A 13,078-nucleotide genomic window follows, 5' to 3' on the forward strand; every position below is an offset into this window, starting at 1 on the left:
GAGTACCTGGATAGCTACTACAAATCGATCAAGTTAGCTGGCCGCTACTCCACTGAAGATATCCTAAAGGGGAAGATGACTACTGTGGATATGGACAGGCCGAGGCACATGATGGAGCGTTGCAGCTCCATGGCCAGCCCCGGCGCAGGGCACCGTGGCGCTCTCAGTTGATGGGTCGTTTCTCCAAGAGGATGGCTCTGCTGCAGCAGGGATGGTGCTTATGAACGAGAAAGGGGAGATTCTGATGGCCGCGTATCGATATATCTTTCATTGCAACGATCCACTTGAAGCTGAGCTACATGCGATCATGCAGGGTATGGCCTTGGCCATGCAGCACTCCGATCTCCCAGTGGTTGTGCAAACGGACTCCTCGGAAGCCCTGTCTAGCTTGACTAACTGTGCGTTGGTTCACTCGCGATACGGTCATATAGTTCTGGAAATCAAAGCTCTGCTTGGTAGTAGGGAGTTTTTTCCACAAAAGATTAGTAGACTTCAAAACAGAGTTGCCGATTGTCTGGCGAAATATAGCCGGTCCGAACGAGCTACGGCTGTGTGGCTTGGTTCGGTTCCACCATGTATCGAGGACATTTGGCCCCTCGACTGTAACTCTATTCATACGTAATAAAACTCCCTTTACCCCCGTAAAAAAAAAGTTTTGATGTTGGTGATAATGGCGTGGCTAAAATGAGGGATGAATAGAATAGCAGATTTATAGTAACGGCGACCGTCGTTCCCTGTTCGCGGCAACGTGCAAGTCGCCAGCCAGACGAAAGGCGAAACGGCAGAGCAGAGCAGAGCCCCCTGCTTTTCCGCTTCCGCGACTGCGCGCATGGAGGGCGGCGGCGGCGATGGAAGGAAGCTGGCCACCTCCTCCTCCCGGCGGCAGAAGCCCCGGGCCTCGCGCGAGTTCGTACGTGCCTCCTTTCCCCAGCCCTTTTTTCGTCTTCTTTTTTTCCGGCGAACGCAAACAAACGGGGGTTTGTTTCTGTTCGTCTTTCCGGCCCGCCGTTCCCATGGAGCTAGGGTTTGGGGTTCTCGCGCATCTCGCCGCCGGCCACGGGTTGCCGAGGGCGATGTGGTGCCGGGTTTTCGGAATGCGCGGCGCCGTGGCATTCGTTTGGCGCGGCGGTTAGAGCTCAGCTTCAGCACCGGGTCCGTTGTGGGTTTTGGTTTGGTACGAAATTACTGTAGGAATCTTTTCCTCTGCGACCGCGGAAGTATTAGTATCGAATTGCAGCGTTCCTTCCTCAGCATTGGTGCCCCTGATGGGGCCTCGAATTAGGGTCTGGATTGGTGGCTGAGGAACTCTACCACCGGACCTGCTAGCAGAATGTCAGAGTTGCAGAGGTTTCCTTGCTGCGCTGAAAATGCTATTTTAGTTATTTATAGAGGTTTTGTTATGTCTGTCAGTTGAAGTATCAGACACTTTCTGCTTTTGAACAAACAACATGAATACAGTCACCCATTTGCAGTGTGGGGTGGCCATGGAAATTTTGTTTTTGTGTGTGTTTCATTTGCTGGACCTGAATAAAAGAACGCGGCACCGTGTGCCATTGCTTTGCTTACACTTTGTATTGCTCTTTTCTACATAATCTCTGTAGAATTGTATGTTTGCTCGCCCATTTCAATTGGGAAATTGTAGACTTTCAGTCTTGTATCGGCCATTAAAAGGTTATGAGCATTGACATGATGAAATTCAATTTGACACTTGACAGTCATGCCTGCTTTTTTCTGAAGTTAAGTACATTTATGTATCTTATATTGGTTGCACATTTTGCTGGTCTTCTAGAGATATCACTGTTATCCTGTTTCATTCTAACAGACATAAATATCAACTATATTTATAGGGTCCTGAAAGGTCCTTGGAATCTCAAAAGGAAGGGCCCTGTTCATCTTCTCCCTCAGTTAGCAGTACAGAATCGATGCTGCAGATGGTTATACCAGGTCTACCGAAGTCTCTTGATTCACCAGTTCAATCACCAAAGTCCAAGAGCGCTTCAAGTGGCTCTGGAGCTGCGGGGTCTGATTTAGGAGCTGCTCCATTTGATATATGCATGGGTAACAGCAAAGGCACTGTCATTCTCAAACACGGCCTCCTTGAGATCAATAGAGAGAAACGCCGTGCAAAGGAGCTTTCAAACATTGCTCCAGTGCAGCATTTGAGACCTGGGATGGTTCTATTGAAAAACTTCTTAAAGCCGGATGATCAGGTATGTCTATATTTATGCATTTTGCTCTGTTTATTATCGCATGTTAAGTCGTTCAGTTTTATCCTAGCTCGAATGATTAATATGTGCCTCGCAAAAGAAAACTATTTTTTTCAAATTAGTATTCAATTTGTTTTGCTTGTATGCCTTCAGAATTTTGCTTGCTCATTACTGAAGTATTATGCGTCCCATGTCTTGTCTGCACACTTTGGTGCAACCTGCATAACACTTGCCACAATTTTGCTTGCTCGTTACTGAAGTGTTATGCGTCCAATGTCTTTCTGCACACATTACTGCAACCTGCACAACACTTCTTGGAATTCTGATAGCAAAAACATATGTTTCCTTTACTGATTTTATCGTTGTGCTTCTCTTTACCTTGTGTTCAAGTATGCCTGAGTCATATTCAATGCAGAAAGCATATATCAAAGTGGTCTTTCGTTCTGCATCTCAGGTTAAAATTATCAAGCATTGTTGAGATCTTGGTGTTGGCCCAGGAGGATTTTATCAACCTGGGTACAGAGAAGGTGCTAAGTTAAGTCTACGGATGATGTGCTTAGGGAAGAACTGGGATCCAGATTCAGGCTTATATGGGGATATACGACGTTTTGATGCTGCTCAACCACCAAAGATACCAGAAGAATTGACTAAGTACGTGAAAGATGCCATTGCAGCTTCCCATGAATTCTTAAAACAAAGAGGCAAGGGAGCTACCAATCCTGCTGTAGAACTTCCTGTGATGTCACCGGACATCTGCATTGTTAACTTCTACACCACTAGCGGGAAGTTAGGTTTTCATCAGGTATAAAAGAAAAGCTTTCTCTAACAATATGTTTCCATACATTAGCATCATTACGGTTCATTTTTCTGCTACCAATCTATTGGATGAACTGGGCGCTCATAGATTAATTCAATAAACATTTGTTTGTAGTATGCTGTACTAGCTGGACCTAATTGATTTGTGTCACTTGACAGGACAATAATGAACAGGAATCTAGCCTTGCCAAGGGACTGCCTGTTGTTTCCTTTTCATTGGGCGACACTGCAGAATTCTTGTATGGCGATGTCAGAGATGATGATACTAAGGCTTCAAAGATTAAACTTGAATCTGGTGATGTTCTGTTATTTGGTGGTCAATCAAGGCACATATTCCATTGGGTCTCCAGCATTGCACCGGAAAGTGCACCGCTCTGGGTGACCGACAGGGCAAATCTTCGATCCGGGCGTCTGAACCTCACATTCAGGCAATACAATTACAAAGGGTCAGTCAACATCACACCTGCTCCATTCGATGCAAATCTTCGACCCGGATGTCTGAACCTCAGACCCAGGCAATACAAAGAGTCACTCAACGTCACACCTGCTCCATTTGATACATGCGTTTGCGACAACGATGCTGCTCCATTACAACATCTGAGACCTGGGATGGTTCTGTTGAAGAAGTTCTTAAATGCCAATGATCAGGCATGTTTAACATTTATACATTTTGCTCTTTTTTTCTTTCTCTCAGGTTAACTTCTTCAGTTGGTATGAAAAGTTATTTCTATCATGTTTATGTTCTTTCATGTGAAAATGTGCGTGCTCTTGACTGAAGTTTTATACTTCTAATCTCTCTGATCTGCACACTTCGCTGCAATTTGCGTAGCACCAGTTTCAAAATTCCTATATGCCATAAATATACATTTCGTTGGTTGATTGCATTATTGTGCTTCTCTTTTGTATGTGTTCAAATACGCCGAATTCATCTCTGATGCTTATTTATTGCATGTATCAGGTTGAAATTTTCCAACTTTGTCGTAGTCTTGGTGTTAACACAAGACAGTTTATGCGCTTAGGGAAGAAATGGAATCAATATTCAAACTCTTATGGAGATATGCGTCCTCTTGATGGGGCTCAACCAGATATCCCTAAAATATTCAAGAAGCTCGTGGAAGATGCCATTGAAGCCTCCCATGAATTCCTGGAGCAAAGAGGGGGTACTTCCAATCCTTTGGTAGAGCTTCCTCCAATGTCACCAGATATGTGCACTGTTAGGTTTGACACAATTATCTCGGCAATTGTTCCTCGTCAGGTACAAAGGAACCGCTTCGTCCAGTAGCGTGTTTTTCGCCTTGCCACTAGTCTTTGATGTCCATCGACTGTACTTTATAGTCTTGTCTTTTGACAGGACACGGATGTAACAGAAGCCAGCCTTGTTAGGGAATTGCCTGTTGTTTCGTTTTGGTTGGGCGACAGTGCAGAATTCTTGTACCCTGGCATAAGAGATGATGTGGCTTCAAAAATTGATCTTGAATCTGGGGATGTTCTAATTTTTGGTGGCCAATCAAGGAGAATATCCCACGCGGTTTCCAGCATCAAACCGAGAACTGCACCGGAGTGGCTTGCCGACAAGACGAATCTTCAAGCTGGGCTTCTGAATCTCACATTCAGGCAATATTAGCATGTTTGGAAATCGAGAGGCAATACTGATTGGTAGCATATTCAGTGCCTCCGTTTAGGCTAAATGTAAGTAGAAGTAGGGCACTCTCTCATGGTAAATTTAAGTACCCTGTTAGCAGAAGTCAGCAAGAACATCCAATCTAGCTGTTGTAAAACCTGGGTTCATAGGTGTAACACTTTTGCTTCTTTCATGCACAATGTTAATTAAAGCTTCGCATATGCAAATTTCTGGAAGTTGGGATCATTTGTAGACAGGGATCGATTCACTTTCCGCAGCTTCTGCTAAGATTTTTATTTTTTGGTGACAGGTCACTCGCAGCACATCTCGTTTGGATAGAAAGTAAGTATAGGAATTTCGGAGGGCATACTTTTTTTACGCCTGGCTCTCACAAGGACCAACAAGTATAGGGTCGGTTAGTGTTTATGCATATGGACCTTTTAATACTGATTTTTTTACTAGTGATGTATGCACACACCACTATATATACTCAGTGATCTAAACTGTCTTATATTAGTTTACGGAGGGAGTAGGTTACTAGCGGCGTGTGCCCCTTTTGGCACCATTTATAAGGACCAACAAGTATACGGTCTGTTAGTGTTTATGCATATGGATCTGCAATTTTATAGTGTGATTTTTGCAAAACGTGCCAAAATGTATCTAATAAATGTAATATTCCTTTTAATACTGATTATTTTACTAGTGATGTATGCACACACCACTAATATATACTCAGTGACCTAAACAGTCTTATATTACTTTACGGAGGGAGTTACTAGCGGCGTGTGCCCCTTCTGGCACACCATTTATAAGTTCATATTAGTATATTTTTCTAAATGCAGAAACATATTATTGGCAGCATTCAGGAATAGTGACACACCACTAGTATTGAAGGAACCAGTGGTATGTTTGCAGAGAGCATGCCACCGGTAACTACGAGTTGCGAGGTAGTAGTGGCGTGCGCCGAGCACACCACCAATGGGCACACCCCGCACGCCACTAATAACTAGATTTGTGAAGACAACTCAACAATTGCAAGACACAAGAGATCTCACTATGAAGCGGGCCAAGAAGCTGCAGGAAATGATGTTCAGAGAGTTGTTGTGGTGTTTCAAGTTGGTCAAACAGATCCAGAGATTCCTCTCAACACATCACATGATCGAGAACTGAGAAGCTCATAACTAACTCCAAGCTGATCTTGTTGAGCATCTGTGGAAAATTCATAGTTGATTCTTGTGCTTCGTATCATGTTTTATTTGAATTATTGCCTCATGTGGACTCTATGTTGTTTTTGAATTTTTAAATTTAAAAACAATGAATTTGAATTATTGATGAAATGTGTGCATTAGAAATATCAAGATTTGAATTAATATATATGTGCAAATGTAGTTGGATGGTACGCAAAATGATGAAAGATTTAGAAAAGGAAAAGTGTAGTGAGCTAAAGTTCAGGGGAAGGACTAGGTGCAGAAAATGCAAGTCCTTCCAATTTAGGTTGTTAAGTTTTATTGAAAGGTAGGGGCGGAGCTTCGGCAGGGCTATTTTTCTTTCTTCTGGAAACTCATGAGCAAATTGTTAATAAATTAGCGGGTCTTCGGTTAAGCTTAATCCTAACTAGCATCATCACAATATTACAGCAAATCGCATATGATAGACCAACAACAACTAGCATGTAAGCATATGGATCAAAGGCACGTCTCAACATAGAATACGAGGGCACCAGAAACTCCGATGGAACAACTATGAAGACAAACAGACGTCGAGCATGTATTCGAACTTGAGTGAGTAGTCACGCCGAGACGCTCTCCAAAATCCTTATTACCCCTCACTCGGTGCAGGTTCTCTTGAGTGATGGACCAACATTACTCATCTAAAACGTCGCATTAATTCTCCCTATCGTTTATCCTAGCAACTGACTAGGGTAAGCTATTTCCAAACTCCAGTTTGGGTGTGAGCATAGCTACATAAGTGACAACATAGTTACGGGGATAATATTGCCTTCGTTTTTGCTCCTTGTTAGATCGGCAAACCTTACTTAATGTGGAATTCATACAAAGTCATATGCACTTGCAGGACATCTGATGTCCGATGAGTCGTCCGACAAGGAGGTTTATGCGCATGAAACGACGACTATGCAATCTGTCCTTGTAGATGTCGAGCATGCCTCGAGCATGCGGAAGGGCATGTTCTCAATTTCAACAGATTGATCAAGGGTTATCGAGTGTTGAATCCAAACAGGGCACAAGGACATTTGATGTTGATGGATGACCACTTTGACCCTGATGCCCTATTCGCGGACAATTTTTTCCAGTGCTTTCGGATGCGGAAAAATGTGTTCGCTCACGCTCTACAATGGTGTCTGGACCTATGATGACTACTTCATAGTGAAGAAGGATGTCGTGGGAAGAATTAGATTCTTTGATTACCAAAAGTGCATAGTTGCATTTGCGGTTGGCGGATGCTTGTAAATGACACGGCCGGATATTTGTGGGATGAGTACCTCCGGATGTCTGAGAGCGCATGTGCGGACGCCATGGTCAGATTTGCTACTGCGGTGGTCGAGGTGTTTGGACCTTAGTACTTGAGAGAACCAATTGACATAGACACCGAAAGGCTCATAGCACTCTCGAAAGCAAGATGATGTCTATGTATGCTAGAATATCTTGATTACATGCACTAGCGAAGGAAGAATGGTCCATATGCTCTACAAGGGCATATATCAGGGCCATATTAAGAAGTTCACCATCATTCTTAAAGTAGTTGCATTACAGGACCTCTTGATTTGGCACATTTTCTTTGACAAGCCAATGTCTTATGATGACATCAATGTGCTGCAGCGGTCTTTATTATTTTCTAGGTTGACCGAGCGACAAGCTCCTCCGTGCAACTATACTGTTAATGGTCATGACTACAACATGGGAGCAATCTAGTTGAAAGTATCTATCCGTCGTGGACGGCTTTCGTCAAGATCATCTCTGGGTCAGTTGGTCAGAAAAGAGCTCACTTCGCCCAAAAACAAAAATGAGCTAGTACAAAGGATGAGGAGATGACATTTGGAGTGCACCAAGCTTGTTTTATATTTGTTCGAAGACCTGCAAAAATATGAGATCTGGATACCTTATAGGACATGTTTTGTGATCATGCACAAGATGACCGTGAAGGATGAGGGTGAATATGCTGCCGGAGGCCTGGAATTTGAGAACATGGGTGATCCTATCCAACTTTATAAATCAAAATCTGGCCACGTTTGACGAGTCTGCCCAATTGAATCAACAATTTTGGCATCGAACAACTCATGAGCGGTTTAAGAAAGATCTGATTAAGTATCTGTGGACGCTTAAGGGGACAAGTAAACATATGTGCGAGCTGATTTCAAGTTTAAACTATTCTATTGCAAAACTTAGGTTGTTTGTAACATTTACATTTGAACTAGTGTTGCATTTGAATATTTTCACTTATCGAAGATTTGATAAAGCTATTATTTTGAGTGTTGTGTACTTTAAAAAACAACGGCAAACTCTAGGGGGACAAGGTTGGATGACCGGCTCCCGTATCATTATTCATGAATGAGTCCGGAAGAATAGCATATGTGTTTTCATTGTCGGTATTGGAGGTGCCCTAACATACCCCCTCTAGTGAAAATAAATAAATAAGTCCCTCTTCAATTCCGAGGCTATTTTGATCTTGAAATTGACTAATACTTTCTCCGCTCGGAAAGAAACTGTACTGGACATTTCAGTACAAACTAGTACATAGTACAAACGAGTGAACAAAATAAGCTAAAACGTGTCTATATGCAACCGATTTAAAGTAGAAGTCAGAGCATCTTACATTCATATATTTTTGTAGCTGAAATTCACACCTTTTTTTTTCAAATTCTCTTGAACTGGTGAAGACTCCAAGGTCTTTTTTTTCAGAGAAATCTGGTGAAGACTCCAAGGTGAGTGGAATCCGGGCCGTCCAGTCGGTTCCGCTCCGCCCACGAACCCGCCCGCTGACCTGACTGGGTCATAAATAACGGCGACCGTCCCCTGTTCGCCTCCTCTGCTCCGCTCTGTTGCCAACGGCCAAGTCGACAACCAGCCACACCAAAGGCGAAACGGCAGCGCAGAGCAGAGCCCCCTGCTTTTCCGCCTCCGCCACCGCGCCCATGGCAGGCGGCCGCGGCCGTGGCCGCGGCGACGGAAGGAACCCGGCGACCTCCTCCTCCTCCTCCCGGCAGCGGAAGGCCCGGGGCTCGCGCGACTTCGTACGTGCCTCCTTGCCCTAGCCCTTCTTTCGCCTCTTCTGTTCTGATATACACGGACGCAAACATACGGGGGTTTCTTTTCTACTTTCCGTCCGTCTTCCCGGCCCGCCGTTCCGCCGGGGCTAGGGTTTGGGGGTCTCGACGGCGCTTGTGGATTGCGACGGCGGCATGGTGCCGGGACTTTGGAGTGCGCCGTGGCATTTGTGCGCCGCGGGACTTAGGGGTTAGCACCGTGTCCGTTGTGGGTTTTGGTTTGGTAAGAAATTGGGAATCTTCTCGTCTGCATCCGCGGAAGCGGAAGTAGTAGAATCCGATTGCGGCGTTCCTCCCTCAGCATTGGTGCCCCTGACGGGGCCTGAATTGGCGGCTCGCCAAATGCGCCACCTCATGTGATAGCAGATTATCAGAGTGGATGGACTGAGCATGCTATTTGTTGGCTTATCTCTGTTTCTGCGCTAGAGTAGCTCATGAACGTACGTAACCCAATTTTTTTGACACTTTACAAATTTGTTAGTCGTTCGTAGGAGCAACCATTATTTGCGTATCACTTAGGGTCTGAATTGGTGACTGCGGAACTGTACCACCTGATGTGTTAGCAGAATATCAGAGTTGGCACTCTTGCAGATGGACTGCGCATGTTGTTTGTTGGGCTCTCTTTGTTGCTGCGCTAAAGATGGGATCTTTTTTTTTTATAATGGTTTGTAGAGGTTTTGTTCTGTCTGTCAGTTGGAGGTATCAGAAACTTTCGGCTTTTGAACAAGTAACATGAATACAGACACCCGTTTGCAGTGTGGGGTGGCCATGGAGTTTTTATTTTCGGTGTTTGATTTGCTGGATCTGAATGAAAGAACGCCGGGACCCTATGCAATTGCTTCAACTTCCACTTTGTATCCTTTCAAAAAAAAAACTTCTACTTTGTATCGCTTTTTTTCCTATAATCTCTGTAGAATTGTGTGTTTGCTCGCTCATTTCAGTTGGTAATTGTAGACTTCTGTCTAGGCATGTATAAGGTTGTGAGCATTGACATGGTGAAATTCAATTTGATAGTCATCCTGTTTATTTCTTAAGTTAAGTACATTTATGTGTCTTGGATTGTTGGCACATTTTGCTTGTCTTTCAGAGATTTTTATGTTATCCTGTTTCATGCTAACAGTCATAAATATCAACTATATTTTAGGGTCCTGAAACTGAAAGGTCCTTGGAACCTCAAAAGGAAGGGCCAAGTTCATCTTCTCCCTCTGTTAGCAGTAAAAAACCGCAGATGGTTACACCAGTTCTACCAAAGTCTCTAGATTCACCAGTTCAACCAAGAAAGCCTCTCAATCCACCGCTGATGATGGCTAAACAAGTTCATCCACCGAAATCTCAATATCCACTGGTCCAAACGGTTGCATCGATTCAAATATCAAAACCTCTAAACTCCAGTAGCGCTTCATGTGGCTCTGGAACTGTGGGGTCTCTAGATTCACCAGTTCAACCATGGAAGTCTCTCGATTCACCGCTGATGATGGCTGAACAAGTTCAACCACCGAAATCTCAAGATTCACTGGTCCAAATGGTTGCATCGATGCAACTATCGAAACCTCTAGACTCCAGTAGCGCTTCAACTGGCTCTGGAGCTGTGGGGTCTGATTTAGGAGCTGCTCCATTTGACATATGCATGGGTAACAGCAAAGGCATTTTCAAGCTAAATCGCCCTTTGCATGAGATCAACAAAGAAAAACGACTGCGCGAAAGGGAGCTTTCAAACAGTGCAGCTCCGCCGCAACGTTTGAGACCTGGGATGGTTCTACTGAAAAACTTCTTAAAGCTGGATGATCAGGTATGTCTATATTTGCACAGGTTTGCTCTGTTTGTTCTCTCATCTTAATTTGTTTGTTTTAACCTATCTCCAATGATTAATTTGTACCGCTCAGACGAAAACTGTTGTTTGACATTACTCCATCTGTAAACTAACATCAGACGTTTTAGATCACTATCAGTTTTTGTGTGCCATTAGAATTTATCAGATGTAAGGCGTTTGTGTGCCTCTGGAATTTAACAGATTTAAGACGTTTTGCTTGCTCATTACTGAAGTGTTATCTTTCCATTCTCTTGCCTGCATGCTTTGCTGCAACCAACGTAACACTTAATGGGACTCTGATAAGCCAGAAACATATATTTCCTTCACTGATTTTATTATTGTACATCTCTTGTTATGCGTTCAAGTACGCTTAAAGCGTGTTCAATGCAGAAAGCTTACCTCTAAGCATTTTTTGTTGTTGTGCATCTCAGGTTGAAATTATCAAGCTTTGTCGGGAACTTGGTGTTGGCACAGGAGGATTTTATCAACCTGGCTACAGAGAGGGTGGTAAGTTAAGTCTGCGGATGATGTGCTTAGGGAAGAACTGGGATCCAGATTCAAGATCATATGGAGATATACGACCCTTTGATGGGGCTCAACCACCACAGATGCCACAAGAATTGACTAAGTTCGTGGAAGAAGCCATTAAAGCTTCCCATGATTTCTTGAAACAAAGAGGCAAGGGAGCTACCGAGCCCTCTGTAGAACTTCCTCAGATGTCACCTGACATCTGCATTGTTAACTTCTACACCACTGGCGGGAAGTTAGGTCTTCATCAGGTACAAAAGAAAAGCTTTCTTTAACAATATGTTTTCTTACATTAGCATCATTACGTTTCCTATTTCTGCTACCAATCTATTGGATGAACTAAGCGCTGACGGATTAATTCAGTAAACATGCATTCGCAGCATAATAGTGTGTACACTCCCATTTCTTTACAGTTGGAATGCTAATACAGCTGAACGCTTTTTTCACGAGTACTATAGCTGGGCCCCAACTGATTTTTGTCACTTGACAGGACAAAGATGAAGATGAATCTAGCCTTGAAAAGAGACTGCCTGTTGTTTCCTTTTCATTGGGCGACACTGCAGAATTCTTGTATGGTGATGACAGAGATGTTGATAAGGCTTCAAAGATTAAACTTGAATCTGGTGATGTTCTGATATTTGGTGGTCAATCAAGGCTCATATTCCATGGGGTCTCCGGCATTATGCCGAAAAGTGCACCGCTTATGGTGACCGACAAGGCAAATCTTCGACCCGGGCGCCTGAACCTCACATTCAGGCAGCATAAGTATGAGCCCTAGGGCGATAGGGCATGCTGCATTCAGGGTCTCCTTTTAGGCATAGTGCAAGCAGAGGGGAGGGTACTCTCTCATGTTCTATTTAAGTTCCCTGTTAGCAAATGTTTGCAAGAACCCTTGTCTATTTGAAAAACTTATTATGTGTGTTTATCATGCGCGTCGCTTCTATCATGAGTGTTTCGCAGCATGAGTTGAGACAGTTCAATAGGTAATACCCACTAACTAGATCAAACTGGGTGAAAATCTATCCAATTTGGCCGACTGATTGCAAAACAAGAGACAAACATCTTGCACACATAAAAAATATCCACAGTTCAGTACTTATAAGTTCTTATTATTTCTAGCTCGTGACCTCTTGAGGGCGCGTGACCTCTCTTGGTCGGCGTCGTCGAGCCGTATACCCTCCAGAACCACGGTGAGCCCCAGGATGAAGGCATGGTCGACGCCTTCGTTGACACGGACATCATACTCGGTCGGCGAGATGAATCCCCCCCAGCATTCGATCTGGGCAACGGTAGCGCCGGCGTGGGTGACGGTGCAGTCAGTCCGCGGTACCAGGGGCGGACGCCGACGAAGTCGCGGCGCCTCTCGCCGTCGAGGTGCACGTGGATGTCTCCCGTGTTGGTCAGCGAAGGCTGCACGGCGGCGGAGAAGAGCAGGTCCTTGGAGCTCGTGCTATCCCCCCTGAACGCCTCCCACCTCCGGGTGATCTCGAACAGGGACGGCGAGCGCTCCACGGTGAGCACCGGGCACCACTCGGCGTCGAGGAGGACGGAGCGGCCCAAGAGGCTGAAGAAGGGCCCCTCCACCCGCATCACCGTCGCGCCGCTGGCGTCCGTGACGGTCAGGTCGCGGCCCCACGGCTAGCCGGTCTTGGTCACGGTGAACGCCGTCGGGCGCCGAGCGCAGAACCGCGCGGCCACCACCGAGAATGCCATTGCTCCACCGTCGAGAGTCGAGACAGAGCCGCAACAGATCGTCAGGTACGTCGTACGAACCTCGTACTCCAAAGGTTTCGTGTATATATAGTATCTAAAAT

At 44.8% G+C, this 13,078-nt stretch overlaps 1 protein-coding gene and 1 pseudogene across 1 annotated transcript; both read left to right on the top strand.

Annotated features, from left to right (window-relative positions):
• The first annotated feature begins 773 nt into the window (after positions 1-773).
• Positions 774-4,683, top strand: LOC119300323 (annotated as a pseudogene).
• A 4,027-nt stretch (positions 4,684-8,710) lies between these two features.
• On the top strand, positions 8,711-12,186 carry LOC119303766. The gene is made up of 4 exons (XM_037580905.1): positions 8,711-8,893; positions 10,071-10,715; positions 11,168-11,515; positions 11,755-12,186. The coding sequence occupies exons 1-4, from the start codon at positions 8,795-8,797 to the stop codon at positions 12,040-12,042; spliced, it is 1,380 nt and encodes a 459-aa protein (XP_037436802.1). The 5' UTR covers positions 8,711-8,794; the 3' UTR covers positions 12,043-12,186.
• Positions 12,187-13,078: the final 892 nt, after the last annotated feature.

This window comes from Triticum dicoccoides, chromosome 5A (genome assembly GCF_002162155.2).
Source record: "Triticum dicoccoides isolate Atlit2015 ecotype Zavitan chromosome 5A, WEW_v2.0, whole genome shotgun sequence".
Lineage (NCBI taxonomy): Eukaryota > Viridiplantae > Streptophyta > Magnoliopsida > Poales > Poaceae > Triticum > Triticum dicoccoides.